This window comes from Natator depressus, chromosome 5 (genome assembly GCF_965152275.1).
Source record: "Natator depressus isolate rNatDep1 chromosome 5, rNatDep2.hap1, whole genome shotgun sequence".
Classification (NCBI taxonomy): domain Eukaryota; kingdom Metazoa; phylum Chordata; order Testudines; family Cheloniidae; genus Natator; species Natator depressus.
The window spans coordinates 48,155,965-48,180,427 of record NC_134238.1 but is presented as its reverse complement, the minus strand read 5'-3'; the positions used below and the strand labels follow the sequence as shown (position 1 = coordinate 48,180,427).

Below are 24,463 nucleotides of genomic sequence, written 5' to 3'. Positions count from 1 at the left end.
ACTCAGGATAACCATTGTAACCTTTTAAAATATGTTACAAAATGCAAATTTGTGTTAAATGTTTGATTATTTTAATAAAACAGCTGATCCAATATCATTTTAAAAAATAGGTAGGAAATCAAGAACAGAAAATTCGGCCAATTTGGTCAAGAGGACAATAGGTTATTATTTTATTATCTATTAAAATTGTAAACATTAATAACTGATTTAAGACATCCCTTATTCTGCCTATTCAATGACACTGCAGTGGACCATTTCATTTGGGGATGAGACTAAAAAAAAACAACACAGGGAAAACTGTTAATGGTGGGCATGTAAGTGACTATTTTCCTTGAAGTTCTAACAAGCAGCTGCATAATGTAGTACAACAGAGATTGAGATTTTGTTGCCCATAAGGGCAGGTTGCCAGGGTTAGTAGGTGACTGTTAACAAAAGTTTCACTATCGTTGCACCTGTTGTATCATATTAGGAAAATGCCACAGACATTGACCAGTTTATACCTAAATAGATAATTTATCACATTAGCAGTACAAAGGGCATATATATACTGTACATTCAGGATGGTATGGAAAGCAAAATGTAATGTGATCCTTTAGAATGAAAGTGCTATTATGTAAAAGACTATTGCATTATCTGGACTCTAGGATATATTTTGCAAAGCCACTGTGTGGCTTTGAGCTAGTCAAGAAATCTTTTTGTATCTGTTGCCTTGCCTGTGAAGCAGGGATAAGAATATTTCTACACCTCACTGGGGCTGAGGGGCATAAGGATTAATGTTTGTGTCGTGCTCTCTGTATTATAGAACACAAACCATGCAATGATTAGTAATAGTGTGGCAAATCTATGGCATTCGAAGAATGAACATTTCTCACTATGCACTCTAGCTGCTCAAAAGGTGATGGCGGAGTGCAGGATTTAGAACTTTGATCCCAAAGCACAGCCTCCTACAAATTGAGTAAAAGGAAAGAAACGCTGCTACATATATACAGACTATGGCATACAGTTCATCCCTCATCCCTTGTGAATCCATCCAGTAGAGGGCAGTGGTACCATCCTAGAGCATGAATTACAAGCACAGCCATACTAGAGAGACAAGGTGGGTGAGGTAATATCTTTTATTGAACCAATGTCGGTTGGTGAGAGAGACAAGCTTTTGAAATAAAAGATATTACCTCACCCACCTTGTCTCTCTAATATCCTGGGGCAAACATGGCTACAGTAACACTGCATACAAACATAGCAATAGTTTTTTTAAAAACATTAACATAGCAATAGACGATATATAAGTTATTTTAGGATTAATAGGGCTTCCTTAGGGTTCGATGAAGGACATTGCGCATCATTGAGCTTTGTCTCTCTGGGTTGATGGAATAAAAGTTGTAACATTTCAGAGCAGAGACTGTGGCCCAGACCTCAAAGGTATTTAGGCACAAAACTCCCATAGAAATTGGTGGGATTTAGGTGCCTAAATACCTTTTGAGGAGCTGAGTCTGTCTGACTATGCATTTACAACAGTGTCTGTAACAATGTGGCTTTTGTGTGCTACCACAGTACAGCTGGAGCTAACCCTCCTTAACACAGTTCCTGACTTCCAAGAAGGGAAAATGCGATGGTGCTGCTCCCTGTAACCTTATTGCTCATTTCGTGATAGTTGATGGTTTTTCTTAAAGCCCCAGCTTCTGGAGGCTGGTGATTCCCTGAGGCCCTCCAAAGCGCGGGTGTGAGGGGGGGGAAAAGGAACCTTTGAAAATGATTGCAAACCAGAAGGCAACCAAAGAATACTTAGTTTGGGGCCCTTTTTAATAAAGAAAGAAAGAAAGATAAAATCCCAGGATGCCTGGCAGCCTGACTCAAGAGTTTTAAACGTTTGGGGCCTGCCATGCCCCGCGGAGGGGTGCTATAGAGGCAGCCGGCCCCTTTCCCGACGTCTCTGTCCCCCTAGCTGGGCAGCGACCAAAGCTCCCCATGAACTGGCAACAGGGCCAGCGCGCCTCGGGCGGTGGAGAGGACTGAGCGCGTCCCTCCCCCCGCTCAGGCGCGGGGGAAAGGCGGCGGCGCTCACACGCAGCGGCAGGTCCGCTGAGCTGTGCAGCGCCGGGCTCCTCCCCTCGGCAGCGGAGCCCGGCGGGCGCCGGTCTCTGGGCAGTGTAGGGCGCCTTCTCCATCAGCAGGTCTCCAGCCCGGCTTCCCGCCTCTCCTGCAAAGACCGGCCCGCCTGAGGCGGGAGCAGCCCGGCCGCCCAGAGCGGGGCTGAGCCTCCCTGCCGCAGGTAAAGGGTGCAGCCTGGCGTTTGCGTGGTACCGGGGGCTGAGTGTCCAGCTGTGGCCCTCGGTCAGGTGCCTTCGCCCGAGGCGGCTGGTCTCGCCTCTGCTGCGGGTTCGCGACCCAGGGTTGGTCAGTGCCCCCGCCCAGTTGCGCTGCTGCATTGCGGGGCGAAGGGATGGGGCGAGCCGCCCCTTGGGCAGTGTGACATGCAGGGTGCGGGGGGCAGCGCTGACCGCCACTAGTACTGGGGTCCTTGGAGGGGGAGGGAGGCTAAGGATGTGTTTGCCGGGGAAATCGCACACCCGAGGGAGGGTCTGCTGCTGATGAGCCCATCACCTCCCTTCCAAGGGCGGGTCCTGCTAGGGAGAGCTCACGGGCCAGGTGTCTGTCCTAGGCTCTCTGTTTTTGTAGCGCGGGAGTCCCAGGATATTAGAGACACAAGATGGGCGAGGTAAGATCTTGTCCTGGACCAACTTCTGTTGGTGAGAGAGACAAGCTTTGGAGCTACACCGAGCTCTTCTGTAGGCCTGGGAAAGGTAATCCCAGTGTCCCAGCTAGATGCCAGGTTGAACTGATAGAATATGCTAAACCAGGGGCAGTCCATTATTGTTTGTCCAGGTCTAAATTTCTTGGTCAAAGTGTAGTGAAGGGCCAGACTCCAGAGAAATTAATAATAATAATAATAAAAAAAAACAACAATGATGATAAGTAAATAAAAATATTTCAGGGTCCATTCAAAAGCATCTGGTGGTCTGGATTTGGCCCGTGGTCCACCTATTGCCTACCCCTATGCTAAGCTAAGGGACGATTCAAGGTGAACTGGCCTATTAACACCATAGGACAAAAAAAATCATAGGACAAAAAAAGGGGCTTAGTGGCTTATAGATTGTTGTAATAAGTCATGAATCCAGTGTCTTTATTAAGACTGTGATTTCCAGTGTCTAGCAAAGTAATGAATTTAAGCTCTGAGGCTGGTCTTATGAGTGTGCAGCTGTGACTGGGCTGTCATCGGGACAGCTGGTGAACCAGGTGCTGGCTTCCAGCCAACAAGTGGATTCCCAGAATGATTCTGGCTGGACTGACCCAGGGTGTGAAGGAAGCAGCAGTTATGCTCCTGATAATTTTTCCCCAAGTTTGAGCTAAGCACCAGCACTTTTGCTTGTTTTGATAGTATCTCAATTAACAATTGAGTAGCAGAAGGCAGAAATAATAAGCTAGGACTTTCAGCGAGTCACTTACATTACAGCTGTATTGAAAAATGCTTATACTGGTACTTCTGAACTGGAGTCAAACATTGTTTCAACTGAACAGCAACAACAACAAAGATGAATTGGAAAGCTAAAAGAAATAAAATTATGAAAGAAAACAGGAACAGTTTATTTGAGACTCTGATGGGAATGATAGGTTTCAGAGTAGCAACTGTGTTAGTCTGTATTCACAAAAAGAAAAGGAGTACTTGTGGCGCCTTAGAGACTAACCAATTTATCTGAGCATAAGCTTTCGTGAGCTATATTGGATGCATGCAGTGGAAAATTTTCCACTGCATGCATCCAATGAAGTGAGCTGTAGCTCACGAAAGCTTAAGCACAGATAAATTTGTTAGTCTCTAAGGTGCCACAAGTACTCCTTTTCTTTTTGTGTGGAATAGGATCAGATGTGAGAATAGGTGTAGGAACAGGGCATTAAGTCTGGTGTCACTCTTGGAGGGAAAGAAAGGGACAATGTGGAAGGAGACAACATCTGCCATGTAGGATGAGAGAGCTGTGCCAAAGCCTTGAAGGTGAGGATGAAATATGTCGGCTTGGTGCAGTGTACAAGGGACCACCAGTGGAGGAATGTTCAAGGGCCATGTGTCAGTTTCCTACATAGACAAAGAGTTATCTTTGTCTTCACAAAACTGTACACATTAGCAAGCCAAAAACAAAAATTAGAGACTGGTATTTTCATAAATGTTTATACTAAAAATATATGGGTTTTTTTTTGGTTTTCTTCTTCCAGGGCAGTTTTTGTGTACTTGATGATAAAATAATTAAATTGATGAGCAGATCCTATGGTCTGGTATGTTTTAAAAATAAAAGATCAGATAATCTCCTGGTCTTCTCAGTTAGGCAGAAAAGCTTGAGTTAAAGACTAGGTTTTGAAGCCCACAATCAGTTATTTAATATACAGCAATGTTCTCCCAATGAGCTTAAAACTGCTGTCCTAATTCAGCCCAAAATCCTATTGGCTCCATTGAGAGCTTCCCCTGTGGAGACTTCAGCATTTGGGCGCCAGAGACATTTCAGAAAACTATGGTTTAACTTTCTTTTAATCCAAATAGCAGTTTTTAAGTATGTGCTTCAGGGATGATAGGAAGGATGGTCTATGGCTAAGGCGCTGGGCTGTGATTCAGAGATCTGGCTTCAGTTCCCACTTTTGCCACAGACTTCCTGTGTGGCCTTGGGTCAGTCACTTAATACTTCCGTGCCCTAATTTCCAATCTGTAAAATGGGATGATGATAATACTGTGGACTCTTTGGGGAATATACTCTTACAGAGTATTACATGTGTTTGTACAATGCTTAGTAGAAAGGGGCTAGTAGGTGCTATGGTAATACCAATAATAAAAATGATACCTGTACTGCTAGGTTTCATCTTATCATAGTCAAAGGTTATGGTAAAGTGATGAATTTCTGGAAATATTTATTTACACTGAAAGACCCTTTATTCTAGCAGCACTTGGTTGGTGATGACATGATACTGAACCCAGGTTGTTCAGCAGGCTCTTTAGGTTTATTAAAAATGCATTGAACTGTATTTTATTGGTCCAGTATGGTTTATTATTATTACTATAGAGATGTAAGGCTTCCCAAGTCACCAGAATCACAGCCATGCTTTGTTGCTTTTACTTGCACAAGCAAGACTTTGGAGAAAGCTGCTGTAACTTGTGGCCTGGTGCGAGGTAAAATATAAAAGAAACATAAGACAAACCTTCTGTCGAGTGCCCAGCTTAGATCTGGGCTATGCATTGCACAGATATAGGGCAGGGGGCTCAAGGGAGGAATTCTCCCTGTCCCCACCAGCAGCTGAGCCATTCCAGTGCAATGTATCAGATAGCCTCCATGGGCCCTTAAGTAGCTGTGCTTGGTGGATGATGGGAGAACTTGCATGCTGCTATGCAGGCAGCAACACAAAGCAGAGCTCCACGCTGTACACAGGGTGTACATGCTTATACATTTGAAGTCCTTAAAAACACAGGATTTTTCCTATTGACTCTTCAGATCCTGCCTCAAAATCTCTCTTCAGCCTGGCACGTTATTACTATAGTGAACATTAAACGTTAAAATCCTGGTCTCTGAGCAACTCCATTTCCCCGACACCAATTCACTCTTCATGAATCATTTCCATTTTCCAGCCAGCCATACCGCTTCTACAGATGCTAGCTGTGTGATATACTGCAGCCTACATAGATGCCTTGTACTTGCATTTATAGACTGTAGTCAAATGTGATGAGGTCTGTGATATTTTCATATACAAGACCCAAAATAGGTTACAAAACAGTTTAACAGTACGAAGGGAGAAGTGCATCCAGAAATAATAGTTAGAAGGATAACTTAAAAGGCTCGGTCTCTGCACACAGCTCCTATTGATAGCATTTGGAGCTTCTCCATGGAGCAAGAGCAACACATAGCTTTAGGGTTATATCCGCATCACCCAGATGCTTGCACTCATTGTGGAAGTTATATTAACATTCACTGTGCCAAGGTGGGTGAGAGAACCTTCACTACATTTCTAGAACCTAGATATTTTTAGACAACAGAAAAGATGATTTCTTATTCCAGCTATCAACTATTGTGTGACTCCCTTTGTTAATATAAAAGTAAGAGGTCACACAACTCTTGTTGCCTGCTTAGGTGATGCCGGTGTCTGAGACAAAATTGAGGAAAGAGACCATATTATGAGGAGTGTGTGGTGTGTATGGTAGAAATGGATCTATTTTACTAGTACCTTATCTAGAGGTTGGGAAATGCTATTGTATGTCAAAAAGCAAATTCACTTTTGTTGCATTAAGATCATTTGAGCTGAGCTACATAGTTTTGAAAACTATGGACCCAGTTTTCAGAAGTGGCTGCCTAGAATGCAGATTCCTCATAATCATTTGCATGCATATATGAATGCTTAGGTGGACAGTTAATCATTATGTACACCCAGGAGCCCATTTGCAAATGGGATAGGATTTGCACATGCATTTCAGATCTACATTTGACAATTTCTGTCTGTCTATACCCAAACATTTAATTTATAGGGAAACTTTGTAATGAAAACTGTATTTAGTATACTTGTAAATCATCTCACATATATTGCTACAACCACAGCTTTTCATGCATCTAAATTTCCTTAGATGTCACTTCTCAACTCTATCTACTGATTGTATTTTACTCCTTTTGGTTCTGAATGGCTTTTCTGAGCATCTTGGCACTTTTCAGATAGTTTCAATTTTTTCTTCAAAGTTGTACATTGATAACTTTAAAAATATATATTGATTTTTAACTTACTACAGAGTCGTTGATACTTACAGTCTGAGTATCATTAAGATGGATACTGAAAGCCATAAACCAGGGGTTCTCAAACTTTATAAGGGGGTGGGGCCGCACTCTTAGGCCTGCTGTGTGAAAGGGGTCATCAGTACAAAAGTTTGAGAACCACTGCCATAAACAACAAGCTGAATTGTATTTATGATCAGAAAGAGACAATTTAAAAATAATGCCATCTTACCCAACAAAATCTGCTCCCTATGACACTGAGTCATATCTGATGACTTTACTGACAAAAATGTTACAATTACTTACTCCTTAATTGCTCTGCAATGCTAACGTGGCCATGGGAGAGTGAGCAGAAATCTGTTCTGCCTCATACATCATTAACATAATTGTTTAAGCAAGTTTAAATTGCAGAAATGTTATTACTAAGGATGGCAGTGTGAATAAAACAACCACACCTTGATTCTTAGAGCTCAGGTTGGATTTGCATTGCTGGCAGTTGAGGGATAGGGGGAGGAGGAAATTTCCATAGTGCTGCCATATTTTAAGGAAGATAGCAGGTAGAGTTGTAGATTAGTCTGCTACAGTCCAGGACTGAATATATATCCTTTGTGAGCCTTCGTACATGTACAGCTCATGCTAAGGAGGAATGGATTTTCCTCCAGCACTTCTTGTGGAACTTTCAAAGCTTGCAGAGCTCATGAGCTCCCCATTGGGAGAGGGAGGAGCAAAGGGAAACTTCATGTTTCATCCTTAAGAAATTAGTTCTGCAAGAGGGGGAAGAGAATGGGAGGGTGACTGCAGGAATAGCTTGTGGATTTTGAAAAACCTGAGGGAGTTTCCTAGCAAAACCCCCCCCCCCCGCCTTCATCCTGCAGTTAAAATTGAAAGCATGTATCGCTTTAGCTCAGGGATTCTCAAACTTCATTGCACTGTGACACACACTGCATGATTAATGCATGTCCCAGGTCAGGGGGGAACCAAAGCTGAAGCCCGAATCCCATCACACTGGGCGGGGTGGCCGAAGCCTAAGGGGTTCATCCCTGGGTGTGGGGACTGTAGCCTGAGCCCCGCCGCCCAGGGCTAAAGCTGAAGCCTGAGCCCCGCCACCCAGGACTGAAGTGAAAGCATGCAGATATATAGCTAAAGTCACCTAAACACCTTAACTCTGTTCCATAGAGTCACCCTCAGAACAAGACAGAATGCTGAGACAACTTCATGTCAACATAGATGTATTTCAGCAATTCCTAATTTAGACAAATAGCGTACTCAGAGCAGCCTTTTCCCACTGCTCAAAAAGGCAGATGAACTGCATATTACAGAAATGTGATGAGACACACAGCTAGTATAGCTTGGTAGAGAAACCTCCTAAACTTTATTCATGAAGTTAGAGCACTTATGTGGAAAAGTCAAAGGTTGAAGAGGTGATGAACCATCACATTTAGTATTGGATTATATGTTTGAACAGAGTTAGAAAAGCATTGCTCTAGCATTCACTTATTCAGTATTCTTACCAGTGAACAGTACAAGGGCAGAGTTTTTATGATATCTCCTGCCTATGACTGTGAGCTTTGTGGAACCTTTATGAAAAATGATGAAGAAAGAAACATTGGTTTTAATGGTGGTACAAAATTATTGCCCCAGTACAATGGCTTCTTTAGTATTTAAAATATCTTCATCAATAGTGTTAGCAAACAACACTCTTAAAAAGTAACACAGCTTCCAAAACTGGTACTAAAGGAGCATTTTTATTTTGGCTCTTTAAATATTTTCTCTGCAGTGCAACACAAAATAGTGGTGGCTTTAACTAATGAAAACACTAGTATTTTAACTGAGCAGTGAATTGGGTGATAATCTTCAGGAAGATAAGTGATCTTTTATTTTAGTCCCAAATAAGATGAGAAGTGTGTTTCTCTTGTTGATATGAACGGTGTTTGTAAAAGAAATTTTAGTTAAGTTTCTCAAGTTCTCTTGATTTCAAGAGCAGATGAGTGCAAAGTGAGGTGATCAAGACCTATGCAAGCTGCTTCATTATACATTTATAGGTAAGGGATTATTTTACTTCTCACTTTGAAAAATATTGGAATGAAGTAAATGACTGCAAGGCTGGTAGCTGTTCCCCACTCCTCCCCCACAATTCATGCTATGCATCTTCCTCAGAATTAGAATTAAGACTGATTTGAAAAACCTTGGTTATAATGGTATAAATCCATGCATTTTGGAATTAAGTAGTCATCATATTCTTGCTTCAACTAGCTACTTTTTTTCTGTCACTGAATTATTTTAAGATCTTTTAGTTTTGGTCCACGGCAAGAAGCTGTGCATAAAAGTACATTCTGTACTGACTAAGATTTGATCTCTGTGCAGTGTGTCCTGACAGGAAACAATGATAGTGCCTTTTGGTATATAATGTATTGTGGTTCAAGTTGCCACATATGTTGCAATAAAACAGTTCCTGCCAGCAGTATTTTACTAGAAATCTCTGGTTTTATAAGCACCCTTCAGAATCTCATAATTTTGTATAAGGGGCAGTAAGAGTATTATGGGGTGAGGATGAGAGGTGTATGTGCTCAGTGGAAGTATTTTCTTGCCTGCTAATGACCTTTACATGGGCCACTATTGTTAAAATACAAAGACTCCTTTTGTTTCATGTTGCTCCGTGTAGCAAAGTGAGACTCCCTGGCACAGCACCCCTGCTGGTGATCTTGGGAATTAGCTGTTTTCAGCATATGGAGCTCCCTCTGCAGGCCAGTGTCTCGCCTGCTGCTGGCCCCGTGTCCCTCCCAGACCCCAGTGCCCTTTACCTCAGGGTTCTGCCTCAGCAGTACCCCACAGTCTGGGTCTCTCCTCCCCAGGGAACCCCCAACCCTCTAAACCCACCTTGCCTAAGTGGCTACTGCCAGTCATCATCTAGCCCCCGCTCACCAGGGCAGACTGAAGTCTGTAATGGCCACTCATCATTGGCAAGGGTTAGGACCTGCTGCCTTTGCCTATTTCCCAGGCCGTATCTCTGCAGCCCCAGTACCTCTGTAGGCCTTCAACAAGGCTAGCAGCCTGGGGTTTTACCAGGCTAGAGCTCCCCAGCATTGCTCCAGTTCAGGTACCTTCCTCTCAGGCAGCTAGCCCTTCTCCCTCCAGGGCTGGAGAGAGACTCTTTTAGCTCCTGGCCCCCAGCCCTCTTATAAGGGCCAGTTGGGCCCTGATTGAGCTGGCCACAGCTGTGGCTGCTTCCCCAATCGGTCTAGCTTGGCTGCTTTTAACCCTTGCCTATCGGAGCGGGGCAGTTGCCCCACTCCACACTCAATCGATCAAAATCAAATTTGGGGTGCTGGCCTCTAAAATAATAATAGGACTTGTATTCCTCAAAGTGTTTTACAAACATGTGTTAAAGTATGGGGCATCACAATCATGGAAATGAGATATACATTCCAAGGTACTCATGGCTTTTAACTGCAGGTTTATTTTCACAGGTCAGCATTTTGATTTTAGTAATTTACTCTACAAATTATGGGATGACAATAGATCTGTGTGGTACAGAGGTGTTGGACCATTATGCAAAAAGGAATATGTAAATGTGTCTACACACATAACTTTGTATTCTATATACAGTTTAAAAGACAATAGAAATATGAATTTAATTTATCTTTTGTAGTATACTTTATTCTGAAAGGCTTACAAACACTAAATGATGGATGCTCCAATCCTGATTCTGAATCTGATCTAGGCAGTCAAACTGCTTACCTGTGTGGAGCCCCAAGTTTAATTGTGCAGCAGTTTGCCTCTCCTGGATCACAGTGCAGGACCTCATTTTTGGGGAAGGCAAGGCTCAAATACTGAGTTGCAGGCCAACTTGTGGGATCAGGGCCTTTGACTTTGGGTAGAAAATATGTCCTCCTTTTAGAAAGCATCTAACACAAAGTAGGTGCTGCTGCAATCCAAATAAGATTCAGAAAATTCTCCTTGAAAAAAACACCATTAATAAAGTAATGTCCGATGATCACCTTGTCAAGCACGATAAAAGGCATTATTACTGGAATTTCTCCTGTGTACTTTCCATTATCTAATTTCTCTAATATGTACAAACTGAAAAGGTTTGATAACAGAAACCTTTTCCATTAACATGTTCTCCGCATGACACACTTCCATTCACATTTTCCAGTGACAGATTTCCTTCCTGGGTCCCTTATTAAAGGTACCTTCGGTATTTGGAAAAAACACAGTTTTAAAAACTAAAAGCAGTGGTGTATTTAAAAAAAGAAAGAAAAAAAGAAACTGAAATATAATTTAAGATTCTTGTAAAGTAAATAGGTAAAAATTGTTAAAATGTATCTTTACTGCGATAAAAGTAATAAACATTCTTAACCATCTCAAGTAGGTTAGGACACAAAAAATTCAATTTCCATTGGGGAAAGTGGCAAACTAGACATTTTCAAAACCCTTTTTGGGTAAATTCTATTCTTTTAAACTTTGGGGATAATCACTGATAGAATTTACCTACAACAATTCTTAAATTCACAGATTTCCCATTTGCTCCAGTGGTAAGATAGTGTAAATTGATGTACTTGGTGCAGATTTTCTTAGATAAAGCGCAGATATTCAACTATATTGGACAACAAGCCTGTGCCTTGGACTTCTCCAAATTATGGCACGTAATCATGTGCATTTTTTGTCAAGTTCACTGCTGAACTGACTCAAATTTGCGTATAATGAGGAAAGATCTGATTTATAGGCTGATCCTGCCGCTATTGAAGTTTAATGGGAGTTTAACTTCAGTGGGAGAAGGCTGAAATTGGAAATGGTGGTTTTTTAGGTCCAAATCCTTCTCAATTTTCTCTCCCATCACCCAGATTGACCCCTGACACAAGGGAACTCATGTAGTTCCACTATGTGGAGGGATGTGTGTATAGCAGTGTAGCTACTCGTGCTCAGTGTAGCTACTGCCTAGTGCCTCTCAGTGCAATTGTGCAGTTGGTCTGTGGTGGCAGTTTGGCTTGGCATTGGAGAATCTGCTGCTTCATGAATCCTCCAGAGATGGTGGGTGATGTGGTGTCAGGACCCTGGAAATCTCCATTCCTTAGGCTGTAGTAGTGACTACATAGCAACTTTGTTCTGGTTCCATGGCCACGGTGGGAGGATTTCTTCTGTAGTCATAGAATGATAGAAATGCAGGGCTGGAAAGGACCACAGGAGGTCGTCTAGTCCATCCTGCCATGCTGAGGCAAGATGAAGTACACATCGACCATCCCTGAAAGGTGGTTTGTCTAGCTTGTTCCAATGGTGGGAATTCCACAGCCTCCCTAGGTAAACTGTTCCAGAGCTTAATAGTCTTATAGATAAACAGTTTTCCCTAGTATCTAACCTGAATCTCCCTTCCTGCAAACTAAGCTGATTACTTCTTAACCTATCTTAAGTGGACAGGGAGAACAATTGATTACCATTCCGTATGTAACAGACCTCAACATATTTGAAGACTGCTATCATGTCTCCCTTAAGCCTTCTCTTCTATAGACTAAAAGTGCCTAATTCTTTCAACCTTTCTTCATATGTCATGTTTTCCAAACTTTTTATCATTTTTCTTGCTCTCCTTTGAACTCTTTAATTTGTTTATATCTTTCTTACACTGTGGTGCCTGAAACTGGACACAGTACTCCAGCTGAAGCCTCACAGGTGATGAATAGAATGGAACAATTATCTTCCATGTCTTGTAGGCCAGGGTTTCTCAACTTTTTTATTTCTGAGCTCCTCCGCCGCAAAACATGTTATAAAAACTCCATGGGCCACTTGTGCTACAATAACTGGTTTTCTGTATATAAAAGACAGAGCTGGCATTAAGGGGCACCAAGCATGGTAATTGCCTGGCGCCCCATGACACAGAGGCCCCCATGAAATTACATTGCTCAGGCTTCGGCTTCAGCCCTGGGTAACGTGACTCAGGGCCCTGGGCTTCAGTCCCATGTGGTGGGGCTTTGGCTGTCTGCTCTGGACCCCAGGAAATCTAATGCTGGCCCTGCTTGATGGACCCCCTGAAACCTGCTTGTGGCCCCCCAGGTGCCCCGGATGCCTGGTTGAGAACCACTGTTGTAGACAACACTTCTGCTAACATATCTCAGAATGACATTTGCCTTTTTTGCAGCAGCATCACGTTGTTGGCTCACATTCAATTTGTGATTTGCTATAACCCCCAGTTCCTTTTTGGTAGTACTACTGCCTAGCTAGTTATTTCCAATTTTGTAGCTGTGAACTTGATTTTTTCCTTCCTAAATATAGTGCTTTGCATTTGTTTTTAGTGAATTTCAGTGATTCCCAGCAGCCAGGTGAGTGACTTGGGCTTAGCACTGGGGGGAAGACTTGGATCACTTGAGTGGAACTTTTTCTAAACAACAACTGCCATCAAAACAAATGTGAAAAAAACCCAGCAAAGCAGAACTGTTTGCTTAGAACATTATTATTATATATGTTGATGTTAACAAGTTCCTATGCAGGAAGTGAAAAGAGAATCAATTAAATGCCCTTTTGTTTCTAAGAAACACCATTAAAAGTTGGTGATTATAAAGTTTGTTTATAGACAATCACAAGTATGTTTTAAACCAGTACAGCCAGCATTCTACACCACGTTTAACATTTTCATAAGGCCAGGCAGTTTGCAGGTTATGGGTATTTATTAGAAGAATATAAAAATACTAATAGAACTGTCTGCTTGAGAAATTGATCTTTTGTGTAAATAAATTTAAAATTGAGATATTATTGAATTCTACGAGTTTGTTCTTGTTAACTCAGTGACACATTAGGGGTTCAATAAAAATTGTGTGTATTTTTGATCTTCATATGGGTATACATCTCATGTGAGCAAGATCATAGGTCAAATTCAATGCCTCGTTGGAAATGTAAAAGCTTCTTAGTATGTTAATTGTGATTTACATTTTTGAAGTGCTATACAAACGATCATTAACCAATTAATCCTAATAACTGGAAGGCTAGGTTAGTAAACATCATTTATTAGGGGAAATTGCCATTCAAATGACCCACTGTATTTATATTATTTATTGTCTCTATGGCATCAACATTATGCTAGACACTTTATGTGTGGATATGAAAAGAAGATCCCTGTCCTGAAGAGCCTATGATCTAAATAGCATATAAATAAAGCATGAGGAAATGTGTGTGCTAGGTCCATGTTTAAGTGAATTTTATTTATTGTGTGTGCTGTATACATGGTATGAACTTCACTTCCTAATAAATTAAGAGTTGTACAAGTGTGACCATTGGCAGACCATAATCCCCAAATTAGGTACTAAATTATGCCTCCTCTTGCACAAGTGCACTAGAATAGGAAGAGGACATAGGGAGCCCTGCCTTTCCCATCCCCCTGTGTACTCATGCAGAACGAGAGGGGGTTGGTGTATATCTCTTGGAATTATATCTATTGTGTGACCATAATTAGATGCATGTTTTGTTTTATTGAAATGCTACTGCGATTTATGTGAGGGTCAGTGTTCATGTTGTAAAAGAGGTTGTGTGGGTTTAAGTCTGATGGTCTATGGACTCCTTTATGTACATGGACAATTGGAGATTAATAGATTCTCCAGAAAATAGAAGAGAAACGTTGTGGAGATTCTGTTAGCTGGCATGTTGCCGCTCAAAAGCAGATGTGACATGCCTTTCATTTCATTGTCATGCATGACACCAAATGATGCAGTTCCTGCTGACTTGTTTATAAATATAACATGTTGGTGGCAATAACTGTGGCTTGATGAGAGATCCAAGATAAGAGGTAATGGGCTTCATCCTTTCTGAAATATGACACTTTTGGAAAACCAGTGTATTTGATAATTCCTCAAGAAACAACTTTTTGGGTTACCTTTCGTAACCCTCTTTAGTCTGCACAAACACGACTGTGCTTCAGATGTTAATCTCAGTTTGGGTCAGATTCAGGGCTGTCTGCAGAATAACTAAAGAACCTTGTCTGTGCTTGGCAGTCAGAACAAGGCACCTTGAAACTAACTTCCTCCTCCTACCCCCCCCCACAAAACAAAACAAGAGCTTCTATCTGAATGTAGCTATTGACTAAATATTGACTTCATTTGACTACTGTTTGGGAGGAGTTAGCAGGCAATGCCTGACCTGTTAATCCAGACGTTGGTTTCAGAATGAGTACGAAACAGGGGGAGATCTACAAAGCTTATGGTGTGAAAGACTGGCCTTGGTTTGACATTTGTGCTCAATGTTCTTGCAAAGGATTTTGTCTTTTTGTCAAAATTGTGTGAAAATCAAAACATAGCAGCATGCCCAGTTTTGCTTGTGTGCATATGAAAAGATGGGCTGTATGAGACTAGTATAAATAAACCATTTGCTGAAGAAGTTTTTTGTTCATGGTGGAAACTCTGTAAGTAAATTTTGCAGTATGTAAAAGGGGAAACATTCCAATTATATCTGACTCATAGCAGGCTATCCATATGCGTGAGCAGGCTATGCACAACATAATCATATTATTACTGGAAAGGGTTCAACTTTAACAGCACAGCCACATCTGAGTTGAGACAGCCTTCTTTTAGGACAGACTTTCTTTTCTCTGTTTCAGTGAGTTGAGGAAGAGGATTTGTAAGTATATATGTCCGCCTGGGCTTTCTAAAGGCTTGGTTGCTTCCAGTTTGATTTTTTTCTAATTTTTAAAAAAATGTTAAATTTAGGGAATGGTCTCTGTGGATGCATTGGAAAAGGAAATCAAAATATAATACTAGAAATCAGTGTTATCTTGACTATATTAAAATAGTGATAATTGAAATTGATCATCTAAAATGCATTTGTTAAATTACTCTAAGCAGTTGCTTGTCACTTTACGTGCTTTTTTAGGTAACCAATGACAGACTGAAACCTGTGGGATTCTTAAATGAAGGAGTTAAAAAAAAACACACCCAAAAACCAGACACTTGATTTATGGTGTTAAATACAAGGGTAGGTGCAACTACATCCCTGGATCAAATTTACAATTCCTTTCTCTGCCTCTGATATACTCAACAAGTTTTAATACTTCACTTATTGTCAATATTAACATCTTGGTGGCTGGACTCAGAAATGTTCACTGACCTGTTTTGTTTAGTTTACTGTGTATAGTATTGAAAAAAACACACAGCATATTAACTAGAAACGACCCCTCCTCCAGAAATACACATGCATTTCTTTTTCCCATGAGGTAAGAAACTGGAGAAGAACTGCACATTTGATAAAGTTAGTCTCTTAATGTCCTCATTCTGGAGGATATTCAGACACCATGGTGATTGGCGTGCTATAAGAACCTGAATAGTATCAGTGCCCCATGATTCAGTGTGTGATAATTACTCTGGTTTATTCTGTTTGTAGATGCTGTAACAATGAAGCTGAGCTGCACTGAAGTACCTCTTTATGTAAGTTCTACAACATTAGGCTTTTGCCCTAAGAGGCTCTTTCTTTTCGATAACAGCTTATTCAAGGCAGAATGAATGAAACAGAAAGCTGTTCTCTGGTTGACTGAGACTTTAGGCCACTGAATGTTGCTTTCTAATTCAGGCGTTTCTGGGGATAATGCTCTTTGAATGTTATGGCTCCCATTGCTGAAGTCAGTTTAAAATTCCCTTCATGGTCATTATTTTAGATTTTCTTAATTTCAGTACTTAGAAACATAGATAATACTTAGGGAGGGAAACCAGCTACTCCATAGTTTAAAGTTGCAACTGTGTTTCTGCTATAAACCCAAATTTTTCATTGTCGTCCCCCACCCCCTTTTCCTTCCTCATCATATACAAAAGTCCTCTCAGCCTCAAAATTGGTAGTTTATATTTGGGGCTAAGGAACAGTTTTTCAACAAAATGTGGAGCGATTGGACAAGAAGTTTTTGCATGATGACACCCTAAAAATAGACGCACTCACCAGAGTTCAAAAAGCCCATCTGACTTTGAAGCAAAATAAGACATACAGTGAATAAAATTTAGTTTACTGGGCTCCTTAGTTGTGATCTGGTGTCCAGGATGAAAAGTTAGAGGATTAAACTTTTAATTTCAAAAGTTATTAATGTTCAGATTTGTAATGGTGCTTTCTGCTGCAGCAAGCTTAGTATTTGGTCATCAAAGGACTGCTGGAGTTCTGCTCTTTCATTAACAACAACAATATCTCTTTTTGTTGTAAATGTAGACCTCCAAATGTTGTAACCTGTTGAGAGCCTTATTGATGGAAGAAAGAGAAAATGGTTGCAAAAAGGCTTGCAGTGGGGATGATGAGCCTCCTAAAGCTCTCTGGGGTTCTCCTTTCCTGCAGACCTCAGAAAGTTCACAAGAAAGGGGGTATCCTTCTGATCCTCTTCTTTTCCAAGCTCCCTGCTCAGTCTAAGGGGCTGTAGAGAGCAGGGTTTGGATTGGTGGTTAGGGGCCAGGCATTCCCTCTTTCCTGTGGAGCTACTGAGCTTTTCAGGAGAGGAGAACCAGTAGTGAGCCTTAGGGGGGCTTATCAGCCCCCCTGCAGGCCTTAAGAGGCTTGCTGGGTTAATCCCCCAAACTTTAGAATCAGTGAGTGCCCGTCACTATATTTGAGCTTTGGGAGGCTCATTGAAGGTCATCCTCAACCACACATAAACCTTAGTGGATTTCTTAGTCCCAGATAAACCTATTTTGGCTATTTGGGCAGGGAAGGTGTCAAGGTTCCTTCCCCACTCTGAACTCTAGGGTACAGATGTGGGGACCTGCATGAAAACCTCCTAAGCTTATTCTTACCAGCTTAGGTTAAACGCTGCCACTACCAAAGTGTTACACAAAGAACAGGGGAAGTGCCCACTTGGAAAGTCTTTCCCCCCCAAAAAATATCCCCCCAAGCACTACACCCCCTTTCCTGGGAGAGGCTTGATAAAAATCCTCACCAATTTGCATAGGTGAACACAGACCCAAACCCTTGGATCTTAAGAACAATGAAAAGGAATCAGGTTCTTAAAAGAAGAATTTTAATTGAAGAAAAAGTAAACAAATCACCTCTGTAAAATCTGAATGGTAAATACCTTACAGGGTAATCAGATTCAAAACATAGAGAATGCCTCTAGGCAAAACCTTAAGTTACAAAAAGATACAAAAACAGGAATATACATTCCATTCAGCACAACTTATTTTATCAGCCATTTAAACAAAACAGAATCTAACGCATATCTAACTAGATTGCTTACTAACTTTTTACAGGAGTTCTGACCTGCATTCCTGCTCTGGTCCCGGCAAAAGCATCACACAGACAGAGAGAACCCTTTGTTTCTCCCCCTTCCAGCTTTGAAAGTATCTTGTCTCCTCATTAGTCATTTTGGTCAGGTGCCAGCGAGGTTATCTTAGCTTCTTAACCCTTTACAGGTGAAAGGGTTTTTCCTCTGGCCAGGAGGGATTTAAAGGTGTTTACCCTTCCCTTTATATTTATGACAGATGGTGTCCCTAGTCTCTTTGCCAGAAGCTGGGAATGGGTGATGGGATGGATCACTTGATGATTACTTGTTCTGTTCATTCCCTCTGGGGCACCTGGCTTTGGTCACTGTCAGAAGACAGGATACTGGGCTAGATGGACCTTTGGTCTGACCCAGTATGGCTGTTCTTATGTTCTTATTGGAGGCCCCATGAGCATAATTTGGTTTGCAGTTGGACAGCTGCCAACTATTCCTCTGAGGCTTGCTGGGGTGGTGGTTGTGGTTTGGGAGGGCACTAAAGATTCCCACCAGGGTGAGTGATTGTGAGTTTTGCACTTCCTAGGATTAGTGGAGGGCTCTCCTGGAGCAGCTAGTGTCCTGATGAGTTTTGTAAGTCTCTCAGAAGCTGGAGTTCAAGACATCCCTGAATAGCCTATTAAGACTGGCATAGAGGAGTTGGGAGATGAAAATCTTCTAGGGCTCATGGAGGACCCTACGTGCCTCCTTGGGCTAATGGGATAGAGAGATGTAGGTCTTGGGAACTCCCTGACAGACCTCATGAGGCTCAACAGGAGGGTGATGCAGTTACTCAGGTGGAGTCTATTTCTGTGCACCCCCGCGTCAGATTCACAGGCGACAGGCTTCTTTCCTAAGGATCTTGCCAGTCATATTTTTCCCTGCCTGGATAATTTTCAATTTAGATCTGAAAACAACCAAAAAGTCTGTTCTATCCTCTATGAAGGAGCCCTTGAATAAGGGCATTTTCTTTTAGCCAGGTCCAATTAGTGTACACGTGCTCTAATAGAAGGAACTTCCAAGACGCAACTCCTGCCTTATTTGCATGGCTTTCATGGAAATCACAATCTAGTCAGTATTTAAATTAGATGTGAAATTAGTTCTTTTGTCCATTTTCATGAAGCAGTTTTCTGGCTTTTTGAGTTTGTCTGAAATACTCTGATTTTTGGTCTCTTAAGAAGACTCTGAAGAAGTGCCTGAGGTGAGTTTTTGCATTAATTAGAAAAATAATGGAATTAATTGAGTTTCTCTCTTTTGAAGGAGGTGGTGGGAGGGAGGGAGGAGGGAGAGGGAGACACAGAATGAAAAATGATGATGCTTATATACTGAGAACATGTAACTTGAAAAATTCAGTGTTACATTGTAAGGTATTATGTCCAATAGGAGTAGAATTATTTTTAGCTCAATGTCTTCTCCACTCAGTCTGTTGGAGAATCTCACAATGAAAACTGGCAGAAAAGGAAAAACGCACTGGTTGTACTTCAAGACTGACTTATCTACTTCGTATTAGTAGAGCCCTGCAAATACGCAGATAGCTGTGCACCATTTTTGCGGCTGGTGGATCCGATGCAGATACAACCACGCAGGGCTCTATTTGCTAGTGGCACCTGGCTTGCGGCATCTGGCTTGGGCAACCTGGCGAGCGCAGCACACTTGGGGCTGGCAGCCAGTGGGTGGGACTGGGCAGCAGGTCGGAGTCGGGGCTGTCCAGCACCCACTCACCACGCCACTTCCTGTCCAGCAGCTTGAGCCCCTTGGGGAGCACCAGTGTCCCCACCATGGCCTGGCCCGGCAGCACTGGCTGAGCACCTAGTCCTGGGCCTGGCCTGCCGGCTCCTGGGCAGCCAGGTGCATCCCTGCCCATTGGGATTGGAGCAGGCGGGGCCCCAGTGCCCCACCCCTCCGCCCCACTGTGAGGCAACACGCACTGCTGCTGCCATGTGCTGTCATTTGTGAGCCCCCAGGAGCAGCACGTGATGCAATGCCCCTTTTCCCCAGCCCCCCGCTCCACGCTGCCCCTTCTCCTCGGGACCCTGCCCCTAACCCCCAGTCCCAACCCTCGCACTGCCTCTTCCCCACAAGACCCCGCCCCCCCCACTCGCTTCTTTCCTCCTCGCCTCTCTGCTGCCTTCCCCCCGCTTCCCTCCACACCCCCCCCCCCCCCAGTCACTAGACCTTGTGAGACGGCTTGCAGCTGCAGTTGTGGATGTGGATACAGGTAAAAGACAGCTAGTGGATCGTGGGTCAGATTGCAGGTTGATCCTGGTGGATGCGGATCCACATTTTTGTATCTACGCTGGGCTCTATGTATTAGGGCTAAATGGGCCCATGGAGTGTTTGCTTTTCAAACTCTTTCCCATTATTTTTAGCATCTGTGTTCACTGGTATCCACTGGACTATACTGCCTCCATAATCTGAGAATATCTGATGTAAATATAAGACCGCCTCAGTGACGTATTCTAATAATGAATAATAATAATTAGAACAGAATAATCATAGGGAACGTCTAGTATTATGTTATCCTGTTGTAACTCTAATAATCATGAAGTTCAGGTAGGAGGTGAATTTTTAACCACCTGTGTGCAAGCTATCATTAAAAGCCTTCAGGAGGCTTATTGAGATTGGTATGTGTAATGGAGTGTTATTTAGAATAGTCACTCAATACCTGAAATTCTTTGCAAGTCTAAGATCTTACCAGCATAGTATAGTCTAATCTGGTCAAATGAATAATGACTTCTGTTTATTTTTTGTTATTTAAAAGGAAATATATTCAGAAAAGTCAGTCAATGTTAGGCTATCTGATTTTATGTGAAGTATAATGAAATACATATGGTCCATGTTATTCCTCAGTTTGGAGAATGCATTATCTTGATACATTTTCCATATACATAATTTCAGTGACAGCAACAGGATCATAATCTAATTACCACACCTATAAACGTCATGGTTTCAAAAATAAATTATAATGAAAGAGAAAATTAGAGGTTTCAAGCACATGTTTTTCAGCTAATTGAAAGACCCGTTTCCAGCTTCTCAAGAGCAAAGTATTATTGTCCACATTACAGAAGTTTCCCTTGTAAACCACACAAATGTTCAGGGTTACTCAAACCAATAACACCTGATTAATAAAATAACATCATGTGATTCTGGGTAGTCCATCTGTCCAATAATTAAGATATATCATTTGAGTCAATGTAGTTTTACAATGTAGGTAACTTGAACTTGTAATAGTATCTTTGTTTTCTTCTCTTAAAATTTATTATTTTAATTTTTATCTTGAACAGAGTAAAGTGACAGGGACAAAACCAGCATTTGATGAAACACTTGCAAGATGTTAAAAGTAGGTCTGTCAAGTTATTAAAAAAATTAATCGCGATTAATCACACTGTTAAACAATAATAGAATACCATTTATTTAAATATTTTGGATGTTTTCTACATTTTCAAATATATTTATTTCAATTACAACATAGAATACAAAGTGTACAGTGCTCACTTTATATTTATTTTTGATTACAAGTTTTTGCACTGTAAAAAAATAAATAGTTTTTTCAATTCACCTAATACAAATACTGTAGTGCAGTCTGTGTATCATGAAAGTTGAACTTACAAATATAGAACAATGTACAAACAAACTGCATTCAAAAATAGAACAATGCAAAATTTTAGAGCCGGCAAGTCCACTCAGTCCCACTTCTTGTTCAGTCACTCAGATAAGTAAATTTGTTTACATTTGCAGGAAATAATGCTGCCCACTTCTTGTTTACAATGTCACCTGAAAGTGAGAAGAGGTGTTCTTGTGGCACTGTTGTAGCTGACGTCACAAGATATTTATGTGCCAGATGTGCTAAAGATTCACATGTCCCTTCATGCTTCAACCACCATTCCAGGGGACATGTGTCCATGCTGATGATTGGTTCTGCTCGAAAACCATCCAAAGCAGCGCAGACCGGTGCATGTTCATTTTCATCATCTAGTCAGATGTCATAAGCAGAAGGTTGATTTTCCTTTTTGGTGGTCCATGTTCTGTAGTGTCCGCATCGGAGTGTTGCTCTTTTAAGACATCTGAAAGCATGCTCCACACCTCGTCCCTCTCAGATTTTGGACGGCACTTCAGATTCTTAAACCTTGGGTCACGTGCTGTGGCTAATTTTAGAAATCTCACATTGGTACCTTCTTTGCGTTTTGTCAAATCTGCAGTGAAAGTGTTCTTAAAATGAACAACATGTGTTGGGTCATTATTAGAGACTTCTATAACATGAAACATATGGCAGAATGTGGGTAAAACAGAGCAGGGAACATACAATTCTCCTCCAAGGAGTTCAGTCACAAATTTAATTAACGCATTTTTTTTTTAACAGGCATCATCAGCATGAAAGCATGTTGTCTGGAATGGTGGCAGAAGCTTGAAGGGGTATACGAATGGTTAGCATATCTGGCACATAAATACCTTGCAATGCTGGCTACAAAAGTGCCATTGAAATGCCTGTTCTTGCTTTCTGGTGACATTGTAGATAAGAAGAGGACAGTATTATCTCCTGTAAATGTAAACAAATTTGTTTGTCTTAGTGATTGGCTGAACAAGAAGTAGGACTGAGTGGACTTGCAAGCTCTGAAGTTTTACATTGTTTTGTTTTTGAGTGCAGTTGTGTAACAAAAAAAATCTACATTTATAAGTTGCACTTTCACGATAAAGAGATTGCACTATAGGACTTGAAAGAGGTGAATTGAAAAATACTATTTCTTTTTTTGTTTATCATTTTTACAGTGCAAATATTTGTAATAAAAATATACACTTTGATTTCAGTTACAATATGGAATACAATGTATATGAAAATGTAGAAAAACATCCAAAATATTTAATACATTTCAATTGGTATTCTATTAACAGTGTGATAAAACTGCAATTAATCGCGATCAATTTTTGTGAGTTAATCGCGTGAGTTAACTGCAATTAATCGACAGCCTTACTTAAAAGGTTTGAAATAAGGGAAGTCTACTATAGTCCATAACTGAAAATAATTGCTAACCTACAAAAAAGCAAGTGGCTGCATATAAGAAGCCAGGCTTTTTATTTAGCAGTAAGTAGCTATTTTTTAGCAATGTTATTGATTCTCCATATTAATCTTTAAGCACTGGTAGAGTAAATACTTCAGAAATATTTCAGGAAGTGTCATGCTGCTATGGGGGAGAGACGGTCATGGGGACAGTAAAACTCACAGAACGGAGACAGAGGGCTCAGAGAAGTCTGTAAAGTACACTGCACTGAGACTCTGACAGATGCTGCACTCAGGGGGATGGGGTTTGGAGGACAGTGGAAGAGACGGGCATGTCCTTGAGATCCATCAGGAGAGAAAGCTCCAGTCTGGTAGGAGGGCTGCAGAACTGCATGGTGTCTCCCTCCCTTCTCACCTCTGACTGCACCTTACTCACTGGATACTTTTGGTCTTCAAAATGTGCTTTCCTGAAATACCATACTGCTGTTTTCTATGACCCTATCGCTTACTCTAGTGAATTGAACAAGCTTGGGTCATTGGTTCCAAGTTTCCCTTGGATTCTGACATTCTCAGTCAGTCCCCTTAGCTTATGTTTCTTGCATTATGGGAGGATGTTTATAGTTTCTTAAAACTTTTCAAATGATTAGACGTACTTTGTTATTTAAAAACCAGACTTCCGGTGTTTGCCGGCTGTCCATTTAACATTATTCAGTGGTGACACTGTCATCTTTATTTATTTAAAATACAGTTAGTCAGAAAAGTGAGTATGTAGAAATGATACATTCTTACTCAACAGACCTGCACCCTGTGTGTATCCACTGCCCTATATGCTTACTTTAGGGCTTAAGGCTCTATGTTCCCCTCTGCTGAGGTGCATGAAAGGGAAAAAATTCCTATAAAAACCTGTTGGAAACTATTCAGGTAGTGCAGATGTGGTGGTGCCATTGTATTATCCCCCTTCTCCCCTCAAGTCACTCTGGCCAGCTTTGAAGTCAGAGCTCTCCACAAGTTGTGGAGGAGGTATGCTGAGGCTGCAAAGGTGCTGGATAGGCTCTAAAGCTGTGTCTACACTTACGGGGCCTGTGAAGTATATACACTGCATGCCCCCCAGCACAGGTATAAATAGCAGTGTAGACAGTACAGCTTAGGTGAATAGAGTAAAGACATGCCAGAACCTTAAGGTATATACCCTACACCGCTCCCTGCATGCCCAAGCTGAGCCTCCCTTGTCTACTCTGCTCTTTTTACCAGGTAGTGTCCTGCTGACTCCCTGCAGTGGGGAAAGGCTCCAGCAGCAGGAAGCTGCTGGAGCCTTTGCCCACCACTAAAAGACTCCAGCAGCAGGGAAGGTTCTGGTTGGCAGAGGCAGGGGGAAAGTCTCTGGCAGCTGCTGGAGCCCTTTTCCCACTGCCAGAGCCTTTCACTGCTGTGTGTAGCTACATACCACAGTGTGGATGCAGCCTGCCTTTTACTGCTGCATGTAGC

General features: G+C 41.7%; 1 protein-coding gene across 2 annotated transcripts in view; it reads left to right on the top strand.

Annotated features, from left to right (window-relative positions):
• The first annotated feature begins 2,134 nt into the window (after window positions 1-2,134).
• Window positions 2,135-24,463, top strand: part of ARHGEF28 (Rho guanine nucleotide exchange factor 28) — a 192,943-nt gene continuing 170,614 nt past the window's right edge. Inside the window, exons 1-2 of one of the 2 annotated variants that reach the window (XM_074952734.1) lie at window positions 2,135-2,269; window positions 16,143-16,186. In XM_074952734.1, coding sequence (XP_074808835.1) covers window positions 16,154-16,186 — 33 coding nt within the window. In that variant the 5' untranslated portion in view covers window positions 2,135-2,269; window positions 16,143-16,153. The remainder of the gene's footprint in view (window positions 2,270-16,142; window positions 16,187-24,463) is intronic. The other variant, XM_074952735.1, reaches the window with a different exon arrangement.